The sequence below is a fragment of the Diceros bicornis genome, chromosome 8, assembly GCF_020826845.1.
Source record: "Diceros bicornis minor isolate mBicDic1 chromosome 8, mDicBic1.mat.cur, whole genome shotgun sequence".
Lineage (NCBI taxonomy): Eukaryota > Metazoa > Chordata > Mammalia > Perissodactyla > Rhinocerotidae > Diceros > Diceros bicornis.
Window position 1 is genome coordinate 48,654,051 of NC_080747.1, and position 23,014 is coordinate 48,677,064.

Sequence of the window (23,014 nt, forward strand, 5' to 3'; positions counted from 1 at the left end):
TAGAAGGATGTGCAACTATAACATACAACTATCTACTGGGGCTTTGGGGAAAAAAAGAAGGAGGATTGGCAATAGATGTTAGCTCAGGGCCTGCCTTCCTCAGCAAGAAGAGGAGGATTGGCATGGATGTTAGCTCAGGGCTGATCTTCCTCACCAAAAAAAAAAAAAAAAAAATGTGATTAAATGTTGCCTTTAAAGTTGAATGTTAGATGTGAGTTCTTATGAGAACCAAGGAAATACGATAACTTCCACAACTAGAGATTGCTTTATATTGTAACTTCACCCACTAAAAGGTTACAATAAAAAAGACAGATAATAACACATGTTGGTGAGGAAGTAGAAAAATTAGTCATCATATATTGCTGGTGGCTGTATAAAATGGTGCAGCTAGCTACTTTGGAAAACAGTTCGATGGATCTTCAAGATGTTAAATATAATTAGCATATGACCCAGCAATTCCACTCCTAGGTATTTACTCAAGAAAAATGAAAACATAAGTTTACTCAAAAACTGGTACACAAGTGTTCATAGCAGCGTTATTTATATTAGCCAAAAAGTGGAAACACCCAATGTCCATCAACTGATGAAAAGATAAACAAAATATGGTACAGTCATGTGCTACATGATGACGTTTCAGTCAATGACAGACCACATACATGACAGTGGTCCCATAAGATTAGTACCATATAGCCTAGATGTATAGTAGGATATACCATCTAGGTTTGTGTAAGTAGTGTAGGGGAGGAAGAAATTTTCCTCTACCCTTCTAGGTTCTTCTGGCTGGTCTAAGAATTAAATTGACATGAGACAGATTAACAGGAGGAAAACAAACAAAAGTTTAATAGCATGTATACATGGGAGAATCCCAGGAAAACCAAGTGACTCACCTAAATAGGCAAAGCTCCCATGTTAAAGACCATCCTCAGCTAAAGACAAAAGAAGATGTTAGGGGTGGGGAGAGTCAGGGACTTCACAGGGAAGGAAGGTAATTCACAGGTAGGTGAAAAGGGGCAAACTTTTGGAAAGCAGGTGTTTGGCCACACAGAAATAGAGCAACACAGAGGGAATCCCGACAAACAGCTTTTCTAGGTTCCTCCCTGTCTACAACCTAGTTCATGTAATGCTAAGGTGATAGCTTGCTTCCCGAGACAGATTTTTTTTATCTGAATTCTTTTAGGCAGTTAAGGGGGAGGTAACAAGAAAAACTTTCGAGTCCTTTGTTTCTTAAAAATAATCAGCCTAATTGGATGTTAGCTCAGGGCTGATCTTCTCACACACACAAAAAATAATCAGCCTAAAATAATCCTCATGTTAAAGAGACACATTTTGGAGTGGCAAATTTTGTTCCCTTTCATTATACTCTATGATGTTTTCAAGACAAAATTGCCTGAAACATTTCTCAGAATGTATCCCTATCATTAAGCGACGCATTACTGTATATCTATATGATGGAATATTATTTGGAAGTGAAAATGAATGAAGTATTGATACATGCTACAAAGTGAATATACCTTAAAAACATTATGTTAAATGAAAGAATCCAGTCACAAAAGACTACATATTGTATGATCCCATTTATATGGATTGTTCAGAATAGGCAAATCTTTAGAGACAAAAAATATAGTGGTTGATAGGACTGGGAAGAGATTGGGGATGCTGTTGGGAGTGAATATAGTAGAGACAATGGACAGTGACTATAGATGGGTACAAGGTTTCATTTTGTTGCCATGAAAATGTTCTAAAATTAGATTGATGATGATTTCACAACTTTTAAATATACTAAAAACTATTGTCTTGTACACTTTTTTTTTTTTTGTGAGGAAGACTGGCCCTGAGCTAACATCTATTGCCAGTCCTCCTCCTTTTTTTCCCCAAAGCCCCAGTAGATAGTTGTATGTTGTAGTTGCACATCTTGCTAGTTGCTGTATGTGGGACGCCGCCTCAGCATGGCCGGACAAGCGGTGCGTCAGTGCGCGCCCAGGATCCAAACCTGGGCCGCCAGTAGTGGAGCGCGTGCACTTAACCGCTAAGCTGTGGGGCCGGCCCTGTCTTGTACCCTTTATATGGATGACTTATAGTATATAAATTATGTTGCAATAAAGCTGTTTAAAAACTAAAGTTTTTACTGACTTATCAAGAGATAATCTGATGTTTAGAAAGATCAAATATTTTTACTTGAGACATGTTTCAACAATCTGTGCTTTATGTGTAGTATATAAATTTTTCATCTACTCATGGAGAATTTATAATTGTCAACAAAACTATAACTTTTATTTATTTTATAACTTGTATCTTTATTCTCTTGGAGAAACACATTGTAGCCCCAGGGACTTTGGAGCTAAGTAGACTAGAATAAAATTCAGGCTCAACTAATTATTAGCCATGTGGCTGTGGGCAAGTCACTTAGTTTCCCTGAGTTTCACTTTATAATCTGTAATGTGGGGGTTATTATATAAGTACCTTGCAAGACTATTGCAAAGTTTGAAACTGTGTGTGAGTGTGTGTATGAGTATGTACATATGTATATGGATATGTGTGTGCATATATATGTGTATATATTTTAGCATGTATATATGTACGTAAAGTGTCTGGCATATATAAACATTTATTAAGTTAGAATTATTAATACTGGTACTATTATTTGACTGATACAAATGAGGGAATACAAACTTTATGATTTGCAACATTGTTTTAATTATAAAATAAATTGTATTAAAAGCATTCATTTATAAGAGCAATGATTACAATTCTTAATGCTACTACCTCCTACTAATTTAAACAACATGGGACCATTGGAATTATTCCAACATTTAGTATTAATAAATTACAACAGTGCTATTCTCACTTTTGTAGTCCACAGTAAAAAGGTAGGATGTATTTTGCTGAAGAAATAGTGAAATCCTTATTTAAAAAAAAATAACATATTGAGGACATGAAGACAACAAAACCTGTATTTAATGTATTAGAACTAGTGTGGATTCTAAGATTCAGAACTGTAGCTGAATCACAAATGTGAGTTTTGACTACCACTGATCGCACTCCATTCCTGCATCACTCCGCCAATGTTTTTTCCAGTTCATGCACTTGCTCGCCAAGTATTTCAAGATTAGATACATGAGTGTGCTGTGACGAAAATGGCATTAAAGAAATTTTTAGACGTATTATGCAGTAAGTTTATTATGCTTGAAGTATGTGTATCTGTCTCTTTTCCTTTTCTCTTCCTTCTTTCTCACCCTAGTTCTCTTTATTCCTTCTTTTCTCTCAATCTTGCCAGATATACGTAGTACAGATATAGAGAGATCTGCATATGGTACGGGGAAAAGATCATGTGGTTTATAAACTCTTATAAACAACCTGATATAGTGAAGCCTTATAAATTTCCTGGTCTAATAATGGCCAACGATTGTTTACTGGTTACATTTAATACTCACCAAGGGTTTTGTCTGTGATTTAGTGTCCTGAAGAAAATGAAGCAAATACCATTGCTAATTTATATTAGTTCAAAAAACTGGTTAATAATCAGATGTCTACTTTGATAAGAGTGAATTAAACAAGCAATAAAAGAGAATATATCCCAAAGCATTTTAGTGTCACTACATTAAACATGCTAACTTTGAATAAAGAACTGCACTCTGATAGTATTACTGGTATCTAAAAGCATTGTAAAACATGTTTTAGGTGGTACTTATATATGTTGAGCAGTTGGCCTTACCGTTTTTCTAAATACAAAATCATGTGTTTTTAAAATGACTAGTGATAATAAAACGGTGAGGAGTAGTTTAGTAGTAGAAGAGAATAAACTTTAGAAGTATGGTTTTCTATTGTTCTGTTTTGAGAAGTCAATTTAGTTCATTATTTTATTTTTCTCTTTTCTGATTAAACGTGAAGGTGGTACTTTTGGGACTAGTAATTGACATTTTTATGGGAGACTGATCCAGATATCAGTATCTTTATTATTTAATTCGTAATGATGTTTCTTATATTTTGGAAGAGAATAATTCCGAGAAAGAATAATAACTTATTCTTGTGATTAGTATAAGAATATTCTTTAGAATATTAAACCAGTAAACTTATATCAATGCAGTGAAGCTTCATCATATATATAACAATATATGCTGCTTTTATAATTTGAACAAAATGCTACAAAAAGAATTTTAATGACATCTTTGTACTAGATAAGTGAAAAAAGTCAGGGTTTATGGTATATGACAAGTGCTCCTTTGAAATCCAGAATATATCTGGTATCATAAGATTTTTCAGTATTGCTTCAAACAAACATGTAGTGTGGTCAGAATGCATTTGCTTTTTCAACTGCAAGTCATCTCTTTTGTTACAGTACTACTATAAACATAATTTATAGTTTTATGCATATGACTGAATTTCACTTTAAACAAAGAAATTGACATAACTTAAAAATTAAACAAGATTGGCCTATTAAAATTAATGAGTTCACAAATTAAATGTTGCTTAGTAGATAAAAGCAATTTTCAGGTAAACCTTATTCTTCAGTAGCAAGTCTGTCTGGCCATTTGTAAGCTAGACTTTATTTTGGTTAATGCCATTACTTGTTCCTCTAGTATTTGTTTTACTAATCTAGCCTGGTCTCCCCTTAACCAGTGGTTTTGCGTTGTATCTGAGTGGCATCGAATGGCCTAGGCTTATAGAATACTATGAGGTAGAATATACGTGCCCAGGCATGTAATATACACCCCACATAATGTAATATACATGTTAATATACACCTCCTTCACCTTGATGCCAGGGTGAATTGTTTCCACATTGGCATAGGGAAGTCAGGGCAGGAATCATGCAAACTTTTAAGGTAGTTAATGGGAAAGAAAGGAAATACAGAAAGCTTTGAGAAAGCCAGCATGTGGCCAAAAACAACAGCAGGTGTGGCCATATGGCAATCAAATTAGAAAAAGGATTCTTGCCGCACTGCCTTCCAGAAGATAGTCAAGCCCAGGCAGCCCTCGTGGAGGGATGATTTACTCAGTACATTTGAAGTGTTTCATATTGCCTCTTTCACTGTTCAATTCTGAAGGGAATATAAAGTTATTGTACCACAGAGATATTGAAGAACTTTCTTAAGGAATAAAAATAACTAACAAAGTAATTTCACGTCCACATTTAGAATCACTATGCCAAAAGCACATTTATTTCCAAATAAAGCATTTGCTAAGCAGAGGCTGTTTTCAAAAAAGTAAAGCATTGTAAGGCTAACATTTAATGACATTATTTTATTTTAACAAAAATTTGGTAATATTATTTAAAGTTTTAAAATTCCATACTTAGTCTTAGACACTCTGTAATAATATAATTAAAATTATTTGTTTAAGAAGTCCTTAACCTGTAGAATAACATTTTTCAGAAGTTCTTGAAGCACATTTTCTTTTAAAAAGAATTTGCTAAAAATATGTTTTAGTTATCAGATTAGTTCTCAAGAACTTGTTTGACCTACAAAATAACAGAGACTGTGCTATTCACAGTCATTGTTAAATGTATTATTAGTATTGTATCATGTTGTCATAATTTCAGCAACGTTCTTGGGCTCCATGGGGTGGGGAGGACAGGGAGTGAGGGGGTTCTAATCTGGGAAAATGTCCATGCTTTGTCCCTTATTGTTTTTATCTTGAGGGAAAATATAGTTTTTGTTGAGAACCCAGAGAGACCATGAACATTTCCCCTGCTCTGAACACATCCGTTTGTTAGGGTGGTGACAAACTAGCAGAATGAGACCAACGTTCATATTTCAACCTCAAGTTCTTTGATTTGTTTCTGCTTATTGGCAGCATCACATTCTTATTTTTCTTGACTGAATTTTTTTGAACAACAGCACAACAGAAAGATAACTAATTATTCAAACAAACTAACGGCTAATAGTTTAAGTATTGATTGCTCCTCTGATAGCAGTTTTTCAAATAGGATTATATGTTAATTTTGAATAAAGAGAAATTCTCTCTCTATGTAAAAATATGAACTTGTAGTCAGTTTCTTATTGGAGTACAAATATTATACTTCTCTTGAAATTAGTTTACATGTATTTAACATACTAGAAGGCAGCCAGGTTTTGTTGTTTTGAAATTGATTTTTTTCAGGAATTGAGTTTGTTTGTTTTTCTGGCTTAGAAATCTAGCCTTTGGGGCGAGCCCAGTGGCATAGCGGTTAAGTTTGCACACTCTGCTTCGGCAACCTGGGGTTTGCAAGTTTGGATCCCAGGCCCCGACTTACGGACCCCTTATCAATGGTGTGGCAGCTGTGGCATGCGTCCCATATAAAGTAGAGGAAGATGGGCATGGTTGTTAGCCCAGGGCCAATCTTCCTCAGCAAAAAGAAGGATTGGCAACAGATGTTAGCTCAGGGCTAATCTTCCTCACCAAAAAAAAGAAATAAAATCTAGCCTTTAACCATTTAAAAAAAAATTTGGGTTACAGAAAAGTAAAAAATAAATTAAACATCACTGCCTCCATAACTCAGATGTTAAAACTGTTAGTATATTGGCACATTGCTTTTAGTAATTATTAAAGTAAAACACATGGCTAAAGCCCCTTTGGTCTACTTCTAGTCTTCTCTTCATTCATGTAAGAGGCAACTGCTAACGTGAGTTTGGTGATTTTTGTTCCCCTTTCCATTTAAAAAAAATTACATACATATAGGTATCTGTCATAAATATAGTGTATTATTTTAAGTGTGATGGATACACGTATATAAATATATACTAATATATCCATCATATACTTAAAAGTATATATTACATAATAATAATATATATTAATATAAATATATATCAATCACACTAAAAATAATACTGTATATTATATATATATATCAGTTAAAAGGTATATGGTATAGATTCTTCACCTTACTGTTTCACTTAACCATGTTTTTGTGATCTATCTTATTGCATATATAGACTACTTCCTTCCTTTTAACTGTTTTATAACATTTCGTCATATGAATACAAAACATTTTATTTATCCATTCCTATTTTGATGGACATTTATAAATTCTTTCCTTAACAACTTTTTTGTTATTCCATTATTGCTGAGGTTTAAATAACATTTTCATAATGACAGAAATATTTAGGTACTTAGGATTTGCAGGTTTAGACCACTTAGCAAACCACTCTTGAATATTTTCCACTGGAGATGTTTTCTTTTTTAATTATGCTTCAAATGTAGCAAAATGGCAAAAAATTCAAGGTATGATTTTTAACATCAAATGTAATTTGTTCAAAATTTACATTAATCTTTCTCATAACTAGTCACTTCCATTTTGTCTTCCTGTCGTGCTGAAGAATGAAAATGTAATTTCCCAGAGGCTTTAAGAATTGGAGGAGTATTAAATGTAGCTGAAATTAAGTGATTAATAATTTACTTTTGGATCATGAATCAACTTCATGGGATGCTAAGGATCATTTGCAACCCCAGAAGCTCTAGCAGTAACAATGCACTTTTTAAGACTCAAGAACTCTCAAAGGTGGGCTGCCCAACCTAATTAAACTTCAATCTTCTGATACCAAATTTATTTCTTCTTTGTACTGAATTTCCTCAGATCTTCTTGAGAGGAAAATGTCACTTTGCCTGACAACTGATAGACAGGCTATGTAGCACCATAATTGGAGAGAAAAGGATAGCTTAAAGCTACTCGATTTAATGGCTATGTGTATGGCTTTTTCGTTCTTTCTTTTCCTTTTTTTAAAGGTTTCTATGACAGACACAAAAGGCCTTAGCAAATAGGCCCAGTGCCATTTTTTTCCTGCTTCCTCCAGGGGTAATTATCTTACTCCATCAATAGTGCTGTCAGAAATTGGGCACATAATTCAGCATTTAAATGAATAAGCAATGTAATATTTCCTGTCTCCCAGTGGAATGCTTTGCAGCTCACATTCTTCTCTGTCACTCGCTCGCTCTTGATGTATGTCCCATACCCAGTCCTTGAATGTCTTCTCTCTCTTGTGTTTCATTGCAGATGTTGGCTCCGACTTGACACCTACTTCATTTGGAGTTTTATAGGACCAGCGACCTTGATAATTATGGTAAGAACTCCTAATTAACTATGTGTTTCCCAGGTCAAGAAATAAAACTTTCACAATCCCTGTACTGACTATCTTTAATTTACATAGATTAATTTGAGGAAAGCCTGTACTTATTTGACCCTACATAACTCAAGCAATTAGACACTCATTATAGTCTACTTTTATATTGTAAAGTACTTAATCAAAACCATTGGGAGAAGAAAACATACATTTGCAAGAGTTTGTGCAGTGCTATGACTCCTCAGGAGCCTAATCCAACATAATCTATTTGGTTTTGTAGGTTTTTGGACAATGATGACTTCAAGTTTGACAACAATACATTTCCTTTCTTTTTCATTTGGATAATTTGAATTGTGAATAGAATTGGAAATTGAAAAAGTAGCAAAGCACCTTCCTGTTCCTTCCAGTTTTGTTTTATATTTTATATATATATTGAAAAATTTTAAATTTAAAAGGGTTTCACTTTAGATAGGCACAAACAAACATTCTGTAATCATACTTTCTTTTTCATTTTTAGATGCATGATATCTTGATTTCAAATATGAATTATTTATTCTAATTTAGATATGTTTGTTGGTATCATTATTAACATACCTATCATTTTCAAATACAAAGTTGCTATCCACTTTTTGAATAAAATAACCTCTTGATTTTGAATAAATATAGGTCTACAATTCATTCTCTGAAATCCTTTGGGCCAGATATTTTGAAATTCAGAAATTTTTCAGACTTTAGAAAGGTAATACAGTACATGTACTGCATATTATGTAATATCCCTAGTAGGGAATAAGCAGTTGCCCAAAATCAAACACATCAACCAAGACTCACAGTAGGGTCTAGGCAGGACTCTGAAACCAAACAGAGTAATAATTCAGCAGAAAAAAGTAGGAAAAGTAAGAGCAAATAGGATAAAGATAGGAGCCTTATGTCCATTATAATCAGATTTTCCCACCAAATGGGTTCAGTTCAAATTAGGCTTCTTGGCTACTCAATGAATGTTTTAAAATTTTCACTTTTTCAGACATTTTGGATTTGATAAAGGATTGTACACCTCTATTATTGAGAGAAGTTTGATGGGGCTTATAATTGGACTTTCTAGTCCCCAGCAGTCCCAAGTTCTAAAATATATAAACAAATCAGGTGATAAAGCGCAATTCAATATGTGGTTTTCAGTACAGTTGACGTATATGTGATATACAGAATGCACACTGGGGCTTTTTGTTTTGTTTTGTTTTAAATCATATGCTCTCTTTAGTTCCACTAATATAACAATCTCATTGGAGGTTCCAGCTGCTTTAATCCTGATTTGTTTTCACATCAAAATTAAACCAGTATTTTATAATACTTTTGATCTAGGTATTCAAAAACATATTGATTTTAGTTTGTGTGTTTTTGTAATGTAGCCTTTGAAAATGTATCCCTAAGCAATAAATAAAGGACCATGCTCAGAGGGTAGAAATAATTACACACCTGGAATAGTTATTGTTTTTTTAAACATATACTTGGCTTTGAGTTGTTTTACAGTTCACACAGCATCTTTTCAATTGCTGCTGATTTTGTATTTGGCTGTATTTGGCCAAGCAGTGCTTTGTAACTCATTGGTATCCCAATTCCCCAAACTGACTGCTTGCCATTACCAAAATACTGGGCAATCATCTATGATCCGATTCCTCTAAATGTGTAGTGAGAGCTAATTTCCCAGAACAACGCATCTGTTATGAAGAAGAGACTTACTTTTTTTCCACTCCAACTATTGTACATAACAGTACTTTTTACATTCCAGCTTAATGTAATCTTCCTTGGGATTGCTTTATATAAAATGTTTCATCATACTGCCATTCTGAAACCTGAATCGGGCTGTCTTGATAATATCAAGTAAGTGATTTTTCTTTTCATTTTCTTTAGGCTGCCTTACTTTGGTGCTCTAAACTATCCCTACTTTTAATTGTATTGAAATCTAATGACAAAAGATAAAGATCAGTGTGTTGTCTTTGCTGAATAAGATCATTTATTGACTATTTAGGTGACTTATTCTGCCTGAAAATAAATATAATGAAGCTCTGTCTTCAAAGAAACTTTTCCCCCCTAAACTCTGATTTACAACATAATAAGTTTTTAATATATACATTTATTTATTTTGTCCTGAAAGCAATTACAAAGTTTCTGGATCTGGGCAGACTGTTATTTCTTAGAGCAATAACTGCGTGAGTTCCCAACATTCCATGTCCCCTGTAGGAGGGGAAGACAATTCCTCCACCCTCTAGTTTCTTCTAGCTGGTCTAAGAATTAAGTTGACATGAGACAGAATAACAGGAGAAAATCAAACAAAGTTTAATAACATGTATACATGGGAAAAACCCAGGAAAACTGAGTAACTCACCAGAACAGCTGAAGCCACCACCTTAAATACCATCTTCAGCTAAAGACAAAGGAGGATGTTGAGGGTAGTGTTTTGGGGCTTCAAAGGGGAGGAAGGCAATTTACATGGAGATGGAAATGCAAATGTTTGACAAACAAGTGTTTGCTGGACAGTGTGACCGAACTTTGATAAAAATGGGCTTGCTGGTGCCTTTCTGTCTATCACACCTATTTTACACTATATTATAGTTATCTAATGGTATTAGCTGCTTCCTGGAACAGGCCTTCTATCTTAAATTCTTTTAGGCAGTTAGGGGGAAGGTCAAAGTTTCTTGCAGAGTCTTTTGTTCTTAAAGATAATCAAGCCAAAGAGACACATTTTGGGGTGGCCAATTCTGATCCCCCACACCCCCTTCAGAGCAATGTGAAGAGACCTAGATGTTGGCACCTGCAAGTACCAAAAGGAGGATTTTACACCACAAGAGACGAATCCAGAAATTATTAATAATCCGAGTGTTTATATAGGAGTTGTTATACAGCTGCTGTCCTCTTCTCCTGAGAGAGGAAGAGAAACCTCCACTCCCCAATGTAAAATCCTTTGGGATGTAAATATATGGCTCCAGGCTTTACATACCACCCCCCACCTTTGAAATGTTAATATTTACTTGCTGGGAGATAAATCCCTCCAGAAGTCTCCCACTATCTAGTCAGTCATCTTGTAACTTCCCAGATTTGCCTTTTAACCCAAATTCTACTTTTCTATGCTCAGAAAACCATAGCCATTCAGAGACATAAAAATATTCACATTCACTTTCCACATTAATAGTACTTCCTTTATATACACAGAAAAGAAACTAATTTACATTTTCTGAAAAGAAATATAGTTCTTCAGTATGACAGAAAAATCTATCTTCTTCCCTTAGAGGCTGTGACATTTGAGAAAGATAGTAATGTGGAAATGTACTTTAGTCCTTAATATATGTATGTATTTAATTGTATTTGTATATAATTTGCCTATGCTATGTGTTAACTTGGTTAAATGTTTGCATTTAAATGAACGTACATTCAGAAGTTTCATGAGGTTACCTTGACTTTCATGTGCTACTGACATTCTCCTTGAACTACCTCAGATAGCAGCTATGTCACCCATTTTCCATCTTTCTACATTTAGTGCCTGACATAGTTCCTTGCCCATAGTAGGCCCTCAATGAATGTTTATAGGATAAATTAATACATTATAGACTTTAGTAACAAAAGTGTAGTGACATTAAGTGGTTAATTTATTGAAGGAATCATCTGTCTAAATTAATCTAAAAGAATAGCTAAGGAATTTAAAAAAATAATAATATAATGGAGCAAACTAGGAATTATCTACTAAAAGTAATAGTCTTTTGTAGTTCTTAATATTACTTAGTTGAGATAATAGTCATAATATTGTTGTTATGTGCAATTAGATTTCTCTTCTAAGGTGTTAGTTCCTTAGACTGTTCCTGATGAAGTTGTATTCGGATAAATTAAATAGGCACATAAAATATATTTTCTTTATCATATTGTACTTTTATCACTTTAGTACAAATTATAACATCCTTATATCTATTATTCTGTAGTATAAAACAAAATGCAAGTAATACTTTACTTATCGTTTATGTTTTGAAATTACTATCAGAAAGAAGTGAATAATACTTTGATATTTATGTAATATCTTTTACCAGGTTAAAAATCAGAAAAAAGGTCTTATACTTAGTACTGTCACATATTTTTAAAAGATCAATTTGTTTGCTCATTATTCATCTGTATTTCTTTAGGTAACATGGGTCAAATGTTGATGATATTAGATATTACCGTTTAGAAAAACAAACACACAAAAGCCAACAATCACATTTAATGACATTGATGGCATAAAGTTTTAAATTACAAAGGAAAGTAAAGCCTTAAATGAGAATATCTTGATTTGAATTCTGTCCAAATTGCTTTATACTTTACAGCTTTTAGAAAGTTTATCACTCTTTACCAAGCCTTCCCGTCCTATTTAAAATGGATATAAGAATGAAACATAAGCAACCATCAAATGAGCAGAGGAATATGAACAGCCTTTGATGATGCTGTTTAAAGAAGTCAGTAAGGCAAGGAGAGAAATTGGGTAGTTGTTAGAAAGGGTATAAAGCGTGGTTTTAAGATGGAAGAAACATGAATGTGAATATAATGATGGGAAAGAACCAGAGATAGAGAGGTTAGAAATATAGGAAAATGAATCATTGTTAAAGTTGTGACTTGAGGAAGTGTAGGGAATGAGATCCAGAACAGTGGTAGAGAAATTCCACTCCATTAGATTCCATGAAGGACATTTTCCCCCTGAGATAACAGAAGCCAGGAAAGAGGACCCTTTTCCACTGAGACTGAATAAAATAATAATAGATGTGATGTAGATACGTTGGTGGAACCAGGGTAGACAGTAAATTGAGGGATTTCTGCCTACTCTCCTCTAGGAAGTAGGAAAGATGGTCATCTTCAGGATACAGGGACATGTTGAAGAGTGATAATAAGAAAGAAATCTTGAGAAAATATTCCTTAGAACTTTCTAGAATATGAAGGACATTTCATTTTATTTAAAATATATTACCTATTTAAGGAGTGCTTGTAAGGAAATTAGCAGGGCATAATTGGTAAGGAAAGAAGAATTTTAAGAAAGTTAATGATTTTGAACAATAAGAAAACACAAAATCTGGCATCCTTTATATTTTCAACAAAAATAAGGATCTGTATAATATATATTTTTAAATGGTATGCATGATACGAGAGTATTTATTTTAAAGGCATAAACATCATTTATCTGGAAAGTCTTTTTCTGAGTACATGAGAGAGAGGATAAACGTTAATAATGTTTCCTTGCTTTTGTTTTTTGTATTTTTATAAAGTGGTGAACAAGACAGGCCACCTTGTTCAGTTTATTATGAGAAGAAAAAAAAGATATAAGGCCCTTTGAAAGTCATTGTCTTTCTAAAAACAATCCATTCATTTATCAAATGTTTACTGCTTTTATTATATATGTTCTTTCACACATAGTTATCTCCTCTATCTAAATGTGTTTGCTTCTCCCCATATTCAACTGCCACTGTTTCCTTTTAAGCCACCATCATCTTCTGCAGAACCACTGCCGTGGTTTCCTTACTTCTTTCCCCATGTTGATTCTTGCCCCTGCCTTCATCAGCTAGAGTGAGCTCTTGAAAAGTTTAAATCTGATCGTACTACTCTCTTGGGTAAAACTCTTCAATGGCTTCTTGTTACTTTTACACTAAAGTCCCGACTCTCTATGATGGCCTAATGCTTCCTGATCTAGTTCCCTCTTTCTTTCTTCAGCTGTTTTTTGAGCCAAGTGCCCATCTGGTCATTCTAGATGTGCTCTCTTTCGCTTCTGATTTATCTCTACTGACTTTCTCTTCCCTAACACTGTGCCTGGCTGACTCCAATTTACTGTAATTAATTTAATTATTGTAAAATAATTTAATTATGTTTTAATTCCAAATTTATTTCATGGTCATCCTAATAAACACATTTTGATGTTAGTATAGAACATTCATTTGGCTGGCTCATCACTAAATAAATGATATACTCTGGGAAAAAATAATAATACAGTGGATTACTATGGGTAACATAATTACAGAGGAAATGAGGTACGCCAATTCTCAGATTTAACTAAAAAAGTAATAAAAATTAAATGATACATTTCTATTTGCTGTTTGCTTACTTGTCCTTTGTCTCTTGTTCATCAAAATAGGTAATTATATTTGGAGGAAAAAAAATAATTCCAGTCATTTGAATTTTCTGGTTGAGTTCTGACAAGTTGAAATTGGAGCTTATAGTAATCATAGCAAAAATCTAACCTAATTTTAAAGATGTATATGTAAACGTGAATAAAACAATTATTGACTTGTTACCAGCACAAAATTAACTTATAATGTCACTGAATTATTATGACATGTAAACGTTAATTCTTGAGGAGCATTTAGAACACTCTTGACATTTACCTTCAAAATAAAAATTGATCGTTTCTGTAGTTATCAACTAATTTTTCTATTGAAAAAATGTATTTAATAAAATCACAAATGCTTTGAAGAATAAAAAGAAATAATAGAGGCTTTTAGGGCCAAGAAAGAAAATTGGTGCCTCTATGAAGGGGCAAGGAATCCACTAGGCTTTCCCTTCCTGAGTCCATCCCTCTGCCCTTTCCCATGAACAGACTTCTGCATCCAGGCTTCTGATTTTGACTCAGTCATGTTTTCTCATTTCTAGTCTCTCCTCTTAACTTAGATTTTGCATGAGTGATGGGTTGGCAAACACATTTTCAAGTGGTTTAAAGAAACACCTTCCACTTTTTCTTGCTTCTTCTCTGTGCTCTAATTGCTAAAGGAAGACAGTGGTAGAGGAGGGTGATAACTTCAGTGTCAGACACACTTGGGTTTGAATTTCTGTTAAAGCCTATAATGATTTTATGACCTTGCAAGTTACATCACGGCTCCGTCTGAGTATCTCCTCAGAATTGGGAATAATTGTATCTACTTTGTAGAGTTTCACAATAATTAAATATAATCATATGTGTAATGCATGCAGCACATAATATAGTGCCCATACAGGATGGTTTGATTATTTTTCATCACTCTATGTGGAAATATAGTGCCCATACAGGATGGTTTGATTATTTTTAACCACTCTGTGTGGAAATATACTGCTGCCTTTGGTTCTTTGTGTTTTCCATGGTGAAGTTTGCTTAACCTCTCATCAAAATTCCATTAGAGTTTGACAGGCTTTGTTTACCATATGGTGTCATTAAGAATTTGCATGATATGATCTTTTTTTTTTAAGCCAAGCTTATTCTGTTATGAAAGAATTGGCTCCAGGAGTGAAATGTTCATCTGATTAATAAATAGCAAGTTCTGTAGTTAGTTCTGGAGAAAAAAAAGAAGTGTCTTCGGTGAGCTTGGACACCTGCCATACATAAAGAAATCTAAAAACTCTTCTAAATAGCTTCAGGGATGAACAAAAAAATGTTTTACCTTACCAGTATCCATAATAACTTATTCTGTTCCTTAAGAAGGTGACTTTTACTTTGAGGACTCTATTTCTAGATATTGGTAGACACAGTTAATTCAACATTACGTTAGTACTTTATGGAGTTAAGGGTGGTAGGGTTCTGAAAGCTTGAAGACAGAAAACCAAATTGACTTAATCTTGAAAAATGCAACAGTATCATAAGAATATTTTAATGCTTTAATTTTTTCCTTCATATTAATACATTACAATGCATGTATATGTATATATAGATAGCCTGCTTTTCAAAAGGGTATCGTCTTTATATTGTAACCAGAACAAAATCCTAAAAAGAGTTCTAACCTGTATGAGAACAGTAAATCTAGTTCTGAGGTGTATTTAATAAAAATTTGCAGTTTTCTGAATGAGTTTTAAGGAAAATACTTTTAGTGCTTTCTCATTCTACTCAAAATACTAGCTAGTGAGATGAAAATGTTGAAATACTGATTTGGGTTTTCAAAGGGGAAGCCCAGTATAGTCCATATAGTTCATGCAGACTTTCAAAAAAATAGCTTCTATCTCCACTCAGTTGATTTTATTCATAGTTTACCTTTCGCCACCAAAACTACTAAATTCAAATGAAAATTTCACGGATTTCTAATTATTTTGAATATTTAGAGATGTTGTGTTTATAAACTGTCACCTCTCTTGTAAGATTACTAGGTCAACGCACTATACGGAAGAGTGTTTTACCAAATGTTTTTTATCAAATATACTTCCCTATGCCCATATACACCATGAACACTTGTTCTTCAAAAGAATCAGAACCAATAATTGATTTATTTTATTCATGTAATAAGATAAAATAACTTTTGAGAAAATTCTGAAAGGAATATCATCTGTTATCTCATTTTTCCCAGTCTTCCTCCATTTCCTTGGTCTGTGGTTAAACATCACTGGAAATATGCCATAACATTATCATAAATGATCCAGGTGTGTTTGAAGAGAAATGCCATCCAAACAACACTGTTTGGCGCTCTGTGTATTGTTGTGACACCACTAGATTCCTTCAAACAAGTTCAGACCTTCCTTAGGTAGTAGTTAGTCCTTTGCTGGTTAACTTAATTTCAGCATTTAAAAGCATTTAACAATCACTTCTGTATCATGCATTTTAGGCTATAGTTTTAGGTTTTCTGAAATGTAAAAGGGTTAGTCTCGTTTTTTAGGCTTTTTCTTTAAAATGTATTCAAACCCCCATATGATCTTTCTAGGAACCAGGTGTTTTATGCATCACTGTGTTTGGTGTACTTCATAAGCTGAGAGCTGACATTTGAGAAAAACAGTTTGAAGGATGACTGTCACTGGCACACTGGAACTGTTATGCATTATACCTTGAGATCAATAATAGTTTCACCTTTCCTCAAAATAATTAGGTTTATGTCAGATTTAGAAGTGTCAGTTGCAGTCTGAGAATGAGAAAGCCTGAAAGGCTACCTAAAGGAAAAGTAATTCTTTTTTATAATAAAAACATAAAAATTAGCAGCTCCTTTTTCTTTGTATGTGGCTTGGACTCAGATTTCCTTTGTATCCTACGTGAAATATGCAGTCAGACTTTGGGAAAACTTGGTAATCGGAATTTTTTTCATAAGACTATAGTTTTTGCCCCAAAATACTTAAGTGCAAATTTTTGTAAGAGTGGAAGAAATCAGAGAATAATTGTAACTAAATAACATTTGTGTTCCACATTATCCACATACTTCATTTAGTTTTTAATGTATTAACTTTGATTCGATTTTTATCCTTTAAATATTCATTAATTTATTCAATAAGTGAAAAGTGATAAAATTTTGGATATGTTTGAAGATAGAACTTATAGAATTTGCTAATTTATTTTATGTAGGCTATAACAGGAAGGAGTGGAGTGTGATTCCAAGATTTTTGGCTTGGGGTACTGGAAGGGTGAGTTGTTATTACTGAGGTGTGGAAAACTGTAGAAAAAACACATTAGGGGTTGATCAGGAGCGTTTTTTTTTTTGTAACATAACTTTGAAACACTTGCTAAACATTGCAATGTGGATGTTGAGTAGGCAGTTGGAATAATGAAAGCTGGAGATTTAAATTTGGAGTCAAAATGATAAATAAAACATGTCCTAACCTCCTCCTCTGACAAATACACCTTGAAAACCACCTAGAAGACCATGATTGAATTTAGAATCCTTTGGCTTCTTGGAATTCCATGCTAGAATGTGGCGCCTGGCTCGCTACCCATCTTCCTTCTCTTCCTACCCTCAGTTTCATCCCGTATCACGTAGGGCCTCACACGCAGTTATGCGGTCACTCCAGCTGGCACATCCAAGCTCTGTCTATTCTTCCCACAAACAGCTTCCCCTTGGCCACTCCTCTAGGTAGGAATGTGGGTACTGGCTACAATCTTAGAAGAATGGGTCAAGGTAGATTTTATTTTAAACCCATGAGACTGGGTAAAATAAAGGAATTGAGGGTAGACACATAAAATAAGAGTACCAGGGACTGAAACCCTGGGTCACTCTTTTAGAGATCTTGGAACTGTAGAGCCTGCAAAGTAGATTTAGAAAGAGCAGCTAGTGAGATAGGAAGAAAGCTAGAGATCCTGGAAGCGAGGTGAATCAAGCATTTCAATTAAAATGGGGACTTAGATATGACCACTGGATTTAGCAACATGGAGGTCCTTGTGAATCTGACAAAAGCTGTTTTGGCAGAGTATTTGATGAAGCCTTATTACGGTGGGTTGAGGAGAGAATAGGAAGAGAGAAGTTAAAAACCACATGTAAAGACAACTTTTTTCAGATCATTTTCTGTAAATGAGAGCTGAGAAACATAGTAGCTGGAGGTAAATGTTGGGTCAAGGGAGTTTTTTTGTTTAATTGATTGGTTAGTTTTTAAGCATGAGAGATGTTACAGCCTCTTCTTTTTAATCTGGTAAGAATGGACAATTAGCTGGTGCTGGCAAAAAAGGGGGAAATTGCATGATACCTGCATCTGAGTAGGCAAGGGAGGATGAGGTCTAATGTACAAATGAAGGCCAGTCTTAGATAAGAAGGAGAACAGACAAGACAGTTCATCCTTTATGTGATGAAATTATGACTAAGTTCTGCTAACTTATTAACCAACAGATGTTTTCTTTTAAAGTAATGCAATAAATTATGATGACTCATAAGTACTAAGTACTCATTGTGTTCAGAAACATTCATCTACCTGGAAAGAAACCTGTATAATCTTGAAAAATACAATATTATTACAAGATTGTTTTAATTCTCTATTTTTCCCCTTTATATTAATATATATATTAATATATATACTTGTTATAAAATTAATATTCTGCTTATAAAATCTATCAATATCTATATGTATGTATAGATACGTGTATGTATGTATATTATGTATACTATTTATACTATATATATTATATACTTTCTATAAAATGTAAATGTCCAAATACTTTATTAACAAGTAAAAATCTGTTATGTTTTGAACATATTTAATAACTTTTATGTGTAATTTCATGAGTTTAAGAAACAAAATAAATAGGTTATACAATTTGGAGAAGAATTAATCATCAATAAAAATTATTTATGCAACAAAATTCCTTTTCCTTGAAGAAATAAGGTACACATTTTGATATCTTGGAAACAAACTTTTATTTAGCTGTCTTCCTGAAAATAAAATACAAAGCTATATATTATCAAACTTTATTAAGCATACTTTATAGGATAGCTGTGTGCTCATATGCCTTTTGGGATATAAAATGAACATTCTTATTTCTCAGAAATAAATATTTATACCTGTTACCGCACCGGGTCAATTTTTGTCTGCCGCCCAGAAAGCCAATCACCAAGACGATGAGATTGCAGAGAGAGAGAGGGTTTAATCACAAGGCAGCCAAGTGAGGAAAATGGGAGAACCAGTCTCAAATCTGCCTCCCCGAAAATAGGGACTCAGCAGTATTTATGGGGAAGAGGGCAAGGTGGTCTGAAATGATTGGAGGTGAGGAGAGATGAGGTAATTGATGATCTGTGCAAGCGTAGTCAGCCTTTATGCCTCAGCCTTTATGCCTCCTCCTAGGACACATGTTCACAGAATGGTGACATTAGCATGCCCTGAGGGTGGAGTTCCAACCTCTTGCCGTCAAAAGGGCCCAGTTGATGGGTTGGTGGTCTCAATCCGGACTGAAGTGGACAAGGGATTCAGTTCCTGAAAATAAATAGCTCAAACATCCATTACCATGGGGACTTGGACTCCAGGGGGAACCTAGTGGGAGTCAGGTAGCATATTACCTAAACAGCACAGTTAACAATGGGTAAGTTTATCATGCAGATTTAAGTCCTCATCTTCTGTTCTGATAAGTTGCTAGGTAAGGCCATCCCCCCCTCTTCCTGGGACAGGGAAGAAGATACCTTTACAGACAGAGATTTTCTTTTCAAATGTAAATGTCTCTCATAAAGGGTAACCAGAACTAAGAATGGGCTTAGCACGGACCCACCCAGACACCGGAGATGTCTATGGTGATGGCCTATTCTGGGGGCAGGCCTCCCATCCCAAACTCCCTTGGTTAGTTAGCGGGGGTGGGGCCCAAAATGTCATTCAGGCAGAGACATATTCTGAGCTGGCAAATTCCAATCCCCCGTAGTTACTAGCTGCTTAATCAACAATGGCTGTTTGCCGGTTTCATATATGCAGAAAAAAGAATAAATGGAAATGTACTAAAAAGTTAAAATGGTCACCTTGTAGTGCTAACATTACGTGTAATTTAAAATGTTCTTTTTTATGCACTTGTGTGATACTTTCTGGCACCAAATAAGTGTTGTTTTTCCACACACCAATGGATTCTCTAACACCTACTAAGTGTCCAACAATTCAGTTCAATTCTGACACTACCTCCTACAGTTCGAGTAGACCCTACAGCTTAAGGGCTCAGTTTCACAAGACTGCCCCCCACTTTAGACGGCAGCCATAAATAGGGTCCCCAGTCTACCCACACTTCCACCGGAAGGACTAAAAATTTGGGGGTTCCCACAACCACCTCTCAGATTCCATAATTCACTAGAACAACTCACAGGACTCAGGAAAGTGCTCTTCTTACAATTGCAGCTTTATTACAAAGGACACAGCCCAGGAACAACCAAATGCAAGAGATGCATAGGGCAAGGTATGGGGCGGAGGGGGAGGAGCATGTAGTGCAGAGCTTCAAGGCCTCTCCGGGCACCACACTCCCAGCACATCATAGTGTTTGCCAATCCAGCAGCTCCTTGAACTATGTTAGGGGTTTTTATGGAGGTTTCATTACAAAGGCATGATTAAATCATTGACCACTAGTGATTGAACACAATCTCCAGCCTGCTTCCCTCCTTGGAGGTAGGGTTATAGATGCTGGTGGGGCTAAAAGTTCCAACCCTCTAATTATGGCTTGGTTTTTCTGGAGACCATCCCTGCCCTGAAGCTATTTAGCCCCCTTGACCTTCCTTATCCCTCCTGCGCCCTAATCATCTCATTAGCATACAAAAACACTGTTATCACTCAGGAGATTACAAGGGTTTTAGGAGCCCTGTGCCAAGACCAAGGAAAAGGACCAAATATTTATTTTTTTAATACTATGGCAATCTTGAATTTTCTAAGTTGGTGTGGTAAAGATATAGTTCTCACATAAAAAGTGTTTCTTAAAAATGGCTTACCCTACATTATGTCCATAAAGATATTAGTGACAGAACACTCTAAGAATGTCATTTTTCTGAAAGTTATTCTATATGTCTAAAGATTGAAAAAAATTTTTAAAATCAAGTCTATTTTCTATTATTTATATGCTACTGTGGATATAGCTACCTGATGAAAATTTAATGAAGTCTTATGAAAATGGAAACATTTAATTACTGTAATTTATTTGTCTCTAAATTCTTTGCAAGATAGAACTCATTCTAGTGTTTCAAATTGATTTTATTTATATCATTTTAAAAATTAATGGAAGAATCTAGTTATGATTTTGAGGTAAAAAATTTTAAAAACTTATTCTGTTTTTATCTTTTTTGTTCATCTTTTAAAAGTAATGCTATTAATTTTCCTTGGATATTAAACATTTGAATAAAGGTTCAGTAACAGGTATATATGTTTAATAATATGTTGTTTAATTCTATCTTATATACTATGGGTGAAATTTGCAAATATTATCATAAAACAATTTCATTTACTTTTAACATATTTATTTTAATGTAGTTTCAGCTCATAAACAATTTTACAAGGAATGAGTAGATTTGGAACTGCAAATTCCAAATGTACATAAAGGCATTTGAATCACATTTGAAGTATTTCCAAGAAAATTGTTTTTCAATACATAAACCAATTTTTACCCAGTGATTATTTAAGGTCATAATTCTTCGAAGTCTTAAGTGGAAAATATCATTACTTCCAAAGACTGCATGAACTATGAATGAAATCTCAGTGATATCATGATCTTGTGTCTCTTGAAAGTTTGTCTTGGTTTCTGTAATCAGAACCAACTAGAAATACACTTTTTTCTAACATAGCTTTCTTTAAAATGACACAAGTTATTTTAAATTGAAATTTGTATTTATTACAATGATTATATGTATATAAATTTGTTTGAAAATTGACCAAACTTACGGATTTTAAAAATCTGTGTTGAGAGACTTTGAATGAGTAATATTAAGCTAAAAGACTTTTAGCTTCCAAATCCTGATCAACCCAAGTTTCAAATGCTTCTTGGAGATATTTAAAGTAAAATTTTGTGGGTAATATTAAGTTAAATATTACATCATATTTTGAGTCATATACTATAAGTAAAAATTTAGTCATAGATTTTGAAGTAAAATAACGATACTCCTGGTTCTGCCCCTAAATCAGCTGTAATTGCTGCGCTCGATCAAACATCAACTTGAGATTTTATGTGTTGTGTCTATTTGAAATTATGTGCAAAATAATAAGATGAATAGTTAATTTATTGAAGCTTTAGCATGTGCTAGGCACAATTCTAAGTCCTTTACATGTGTAAGTTCAATCTTTGCAATAACCCTTTGAGGTTTCTAAGAGGATAATTAACTCACCTCAAGACCTCACAGCTAGTTAGTGCCAGCACTAGGATTCCAACAGGCAGTCTGGCTTCAGAGTCCGTTTTCCTTAACCATTACCATATCCTCCTTGTTGCATTACATTGCACACCTATAAATAAATTAAATTGTTTTTAATTTTAAAACATGTGATTTTCTTTTCAGGACATGTGTAAGAAGCTTTAAATCCAAATATTAATTGGATTATGTGATCACTGAGGGCCCATGTTTAAAATTCTGTGATTATTTTAATTTTCAGTTATGAACTATAAAATTAGGCTAGCAAAATGCAATTTTCAGGAATCTCAATGTCCTAGCCACTGTGTCAAGATTAAAGATAGAGATTTCAGACTTATTCTTATTTGAAGTGAATTACTGAATGAAACCACCCAGGAAGAATGTTCTGGTAAAGGTGACTCAGAGAGTACAGTCAATGAGGTATACGTAAAAACATTATGTCATGGAAGCCAAGAACAGAAGGGAGCAGTCAACTGTAGAA

At 34.1% G+C, this 23,014-nt stretch overlaps 1 protein-coding gene across 14 annotated transcripts in view; it reads left to right on the plus strand.

Moving 5' to 3' along the window:
- ADGRL3 (adhesion G protein-coupled receptor L3) overlaps positions 1-23,014 on the plus strand; it is a 784,802-nt gene that overhangs the window by 699,117 nt on the left and 62,671 nt on the right. For all 14 annotated transcript variants that reach the window (XM_058547158.1, XM_058547157.1, XM_058547171.1 and 11 more), the window contains 2 exons: positions 7,972-8,038; positions 9,822-9,913. In XM_058547158.1, coding sequence (XP_058403141.1) covers positions 7,972-8,038; positions 9,822-9,913 — 159 coding nt within the window. The remainder of the gene's footprint in view (positions 1-7,971; positions 8,039-9,821; positions 9,914-23,014) is intronic.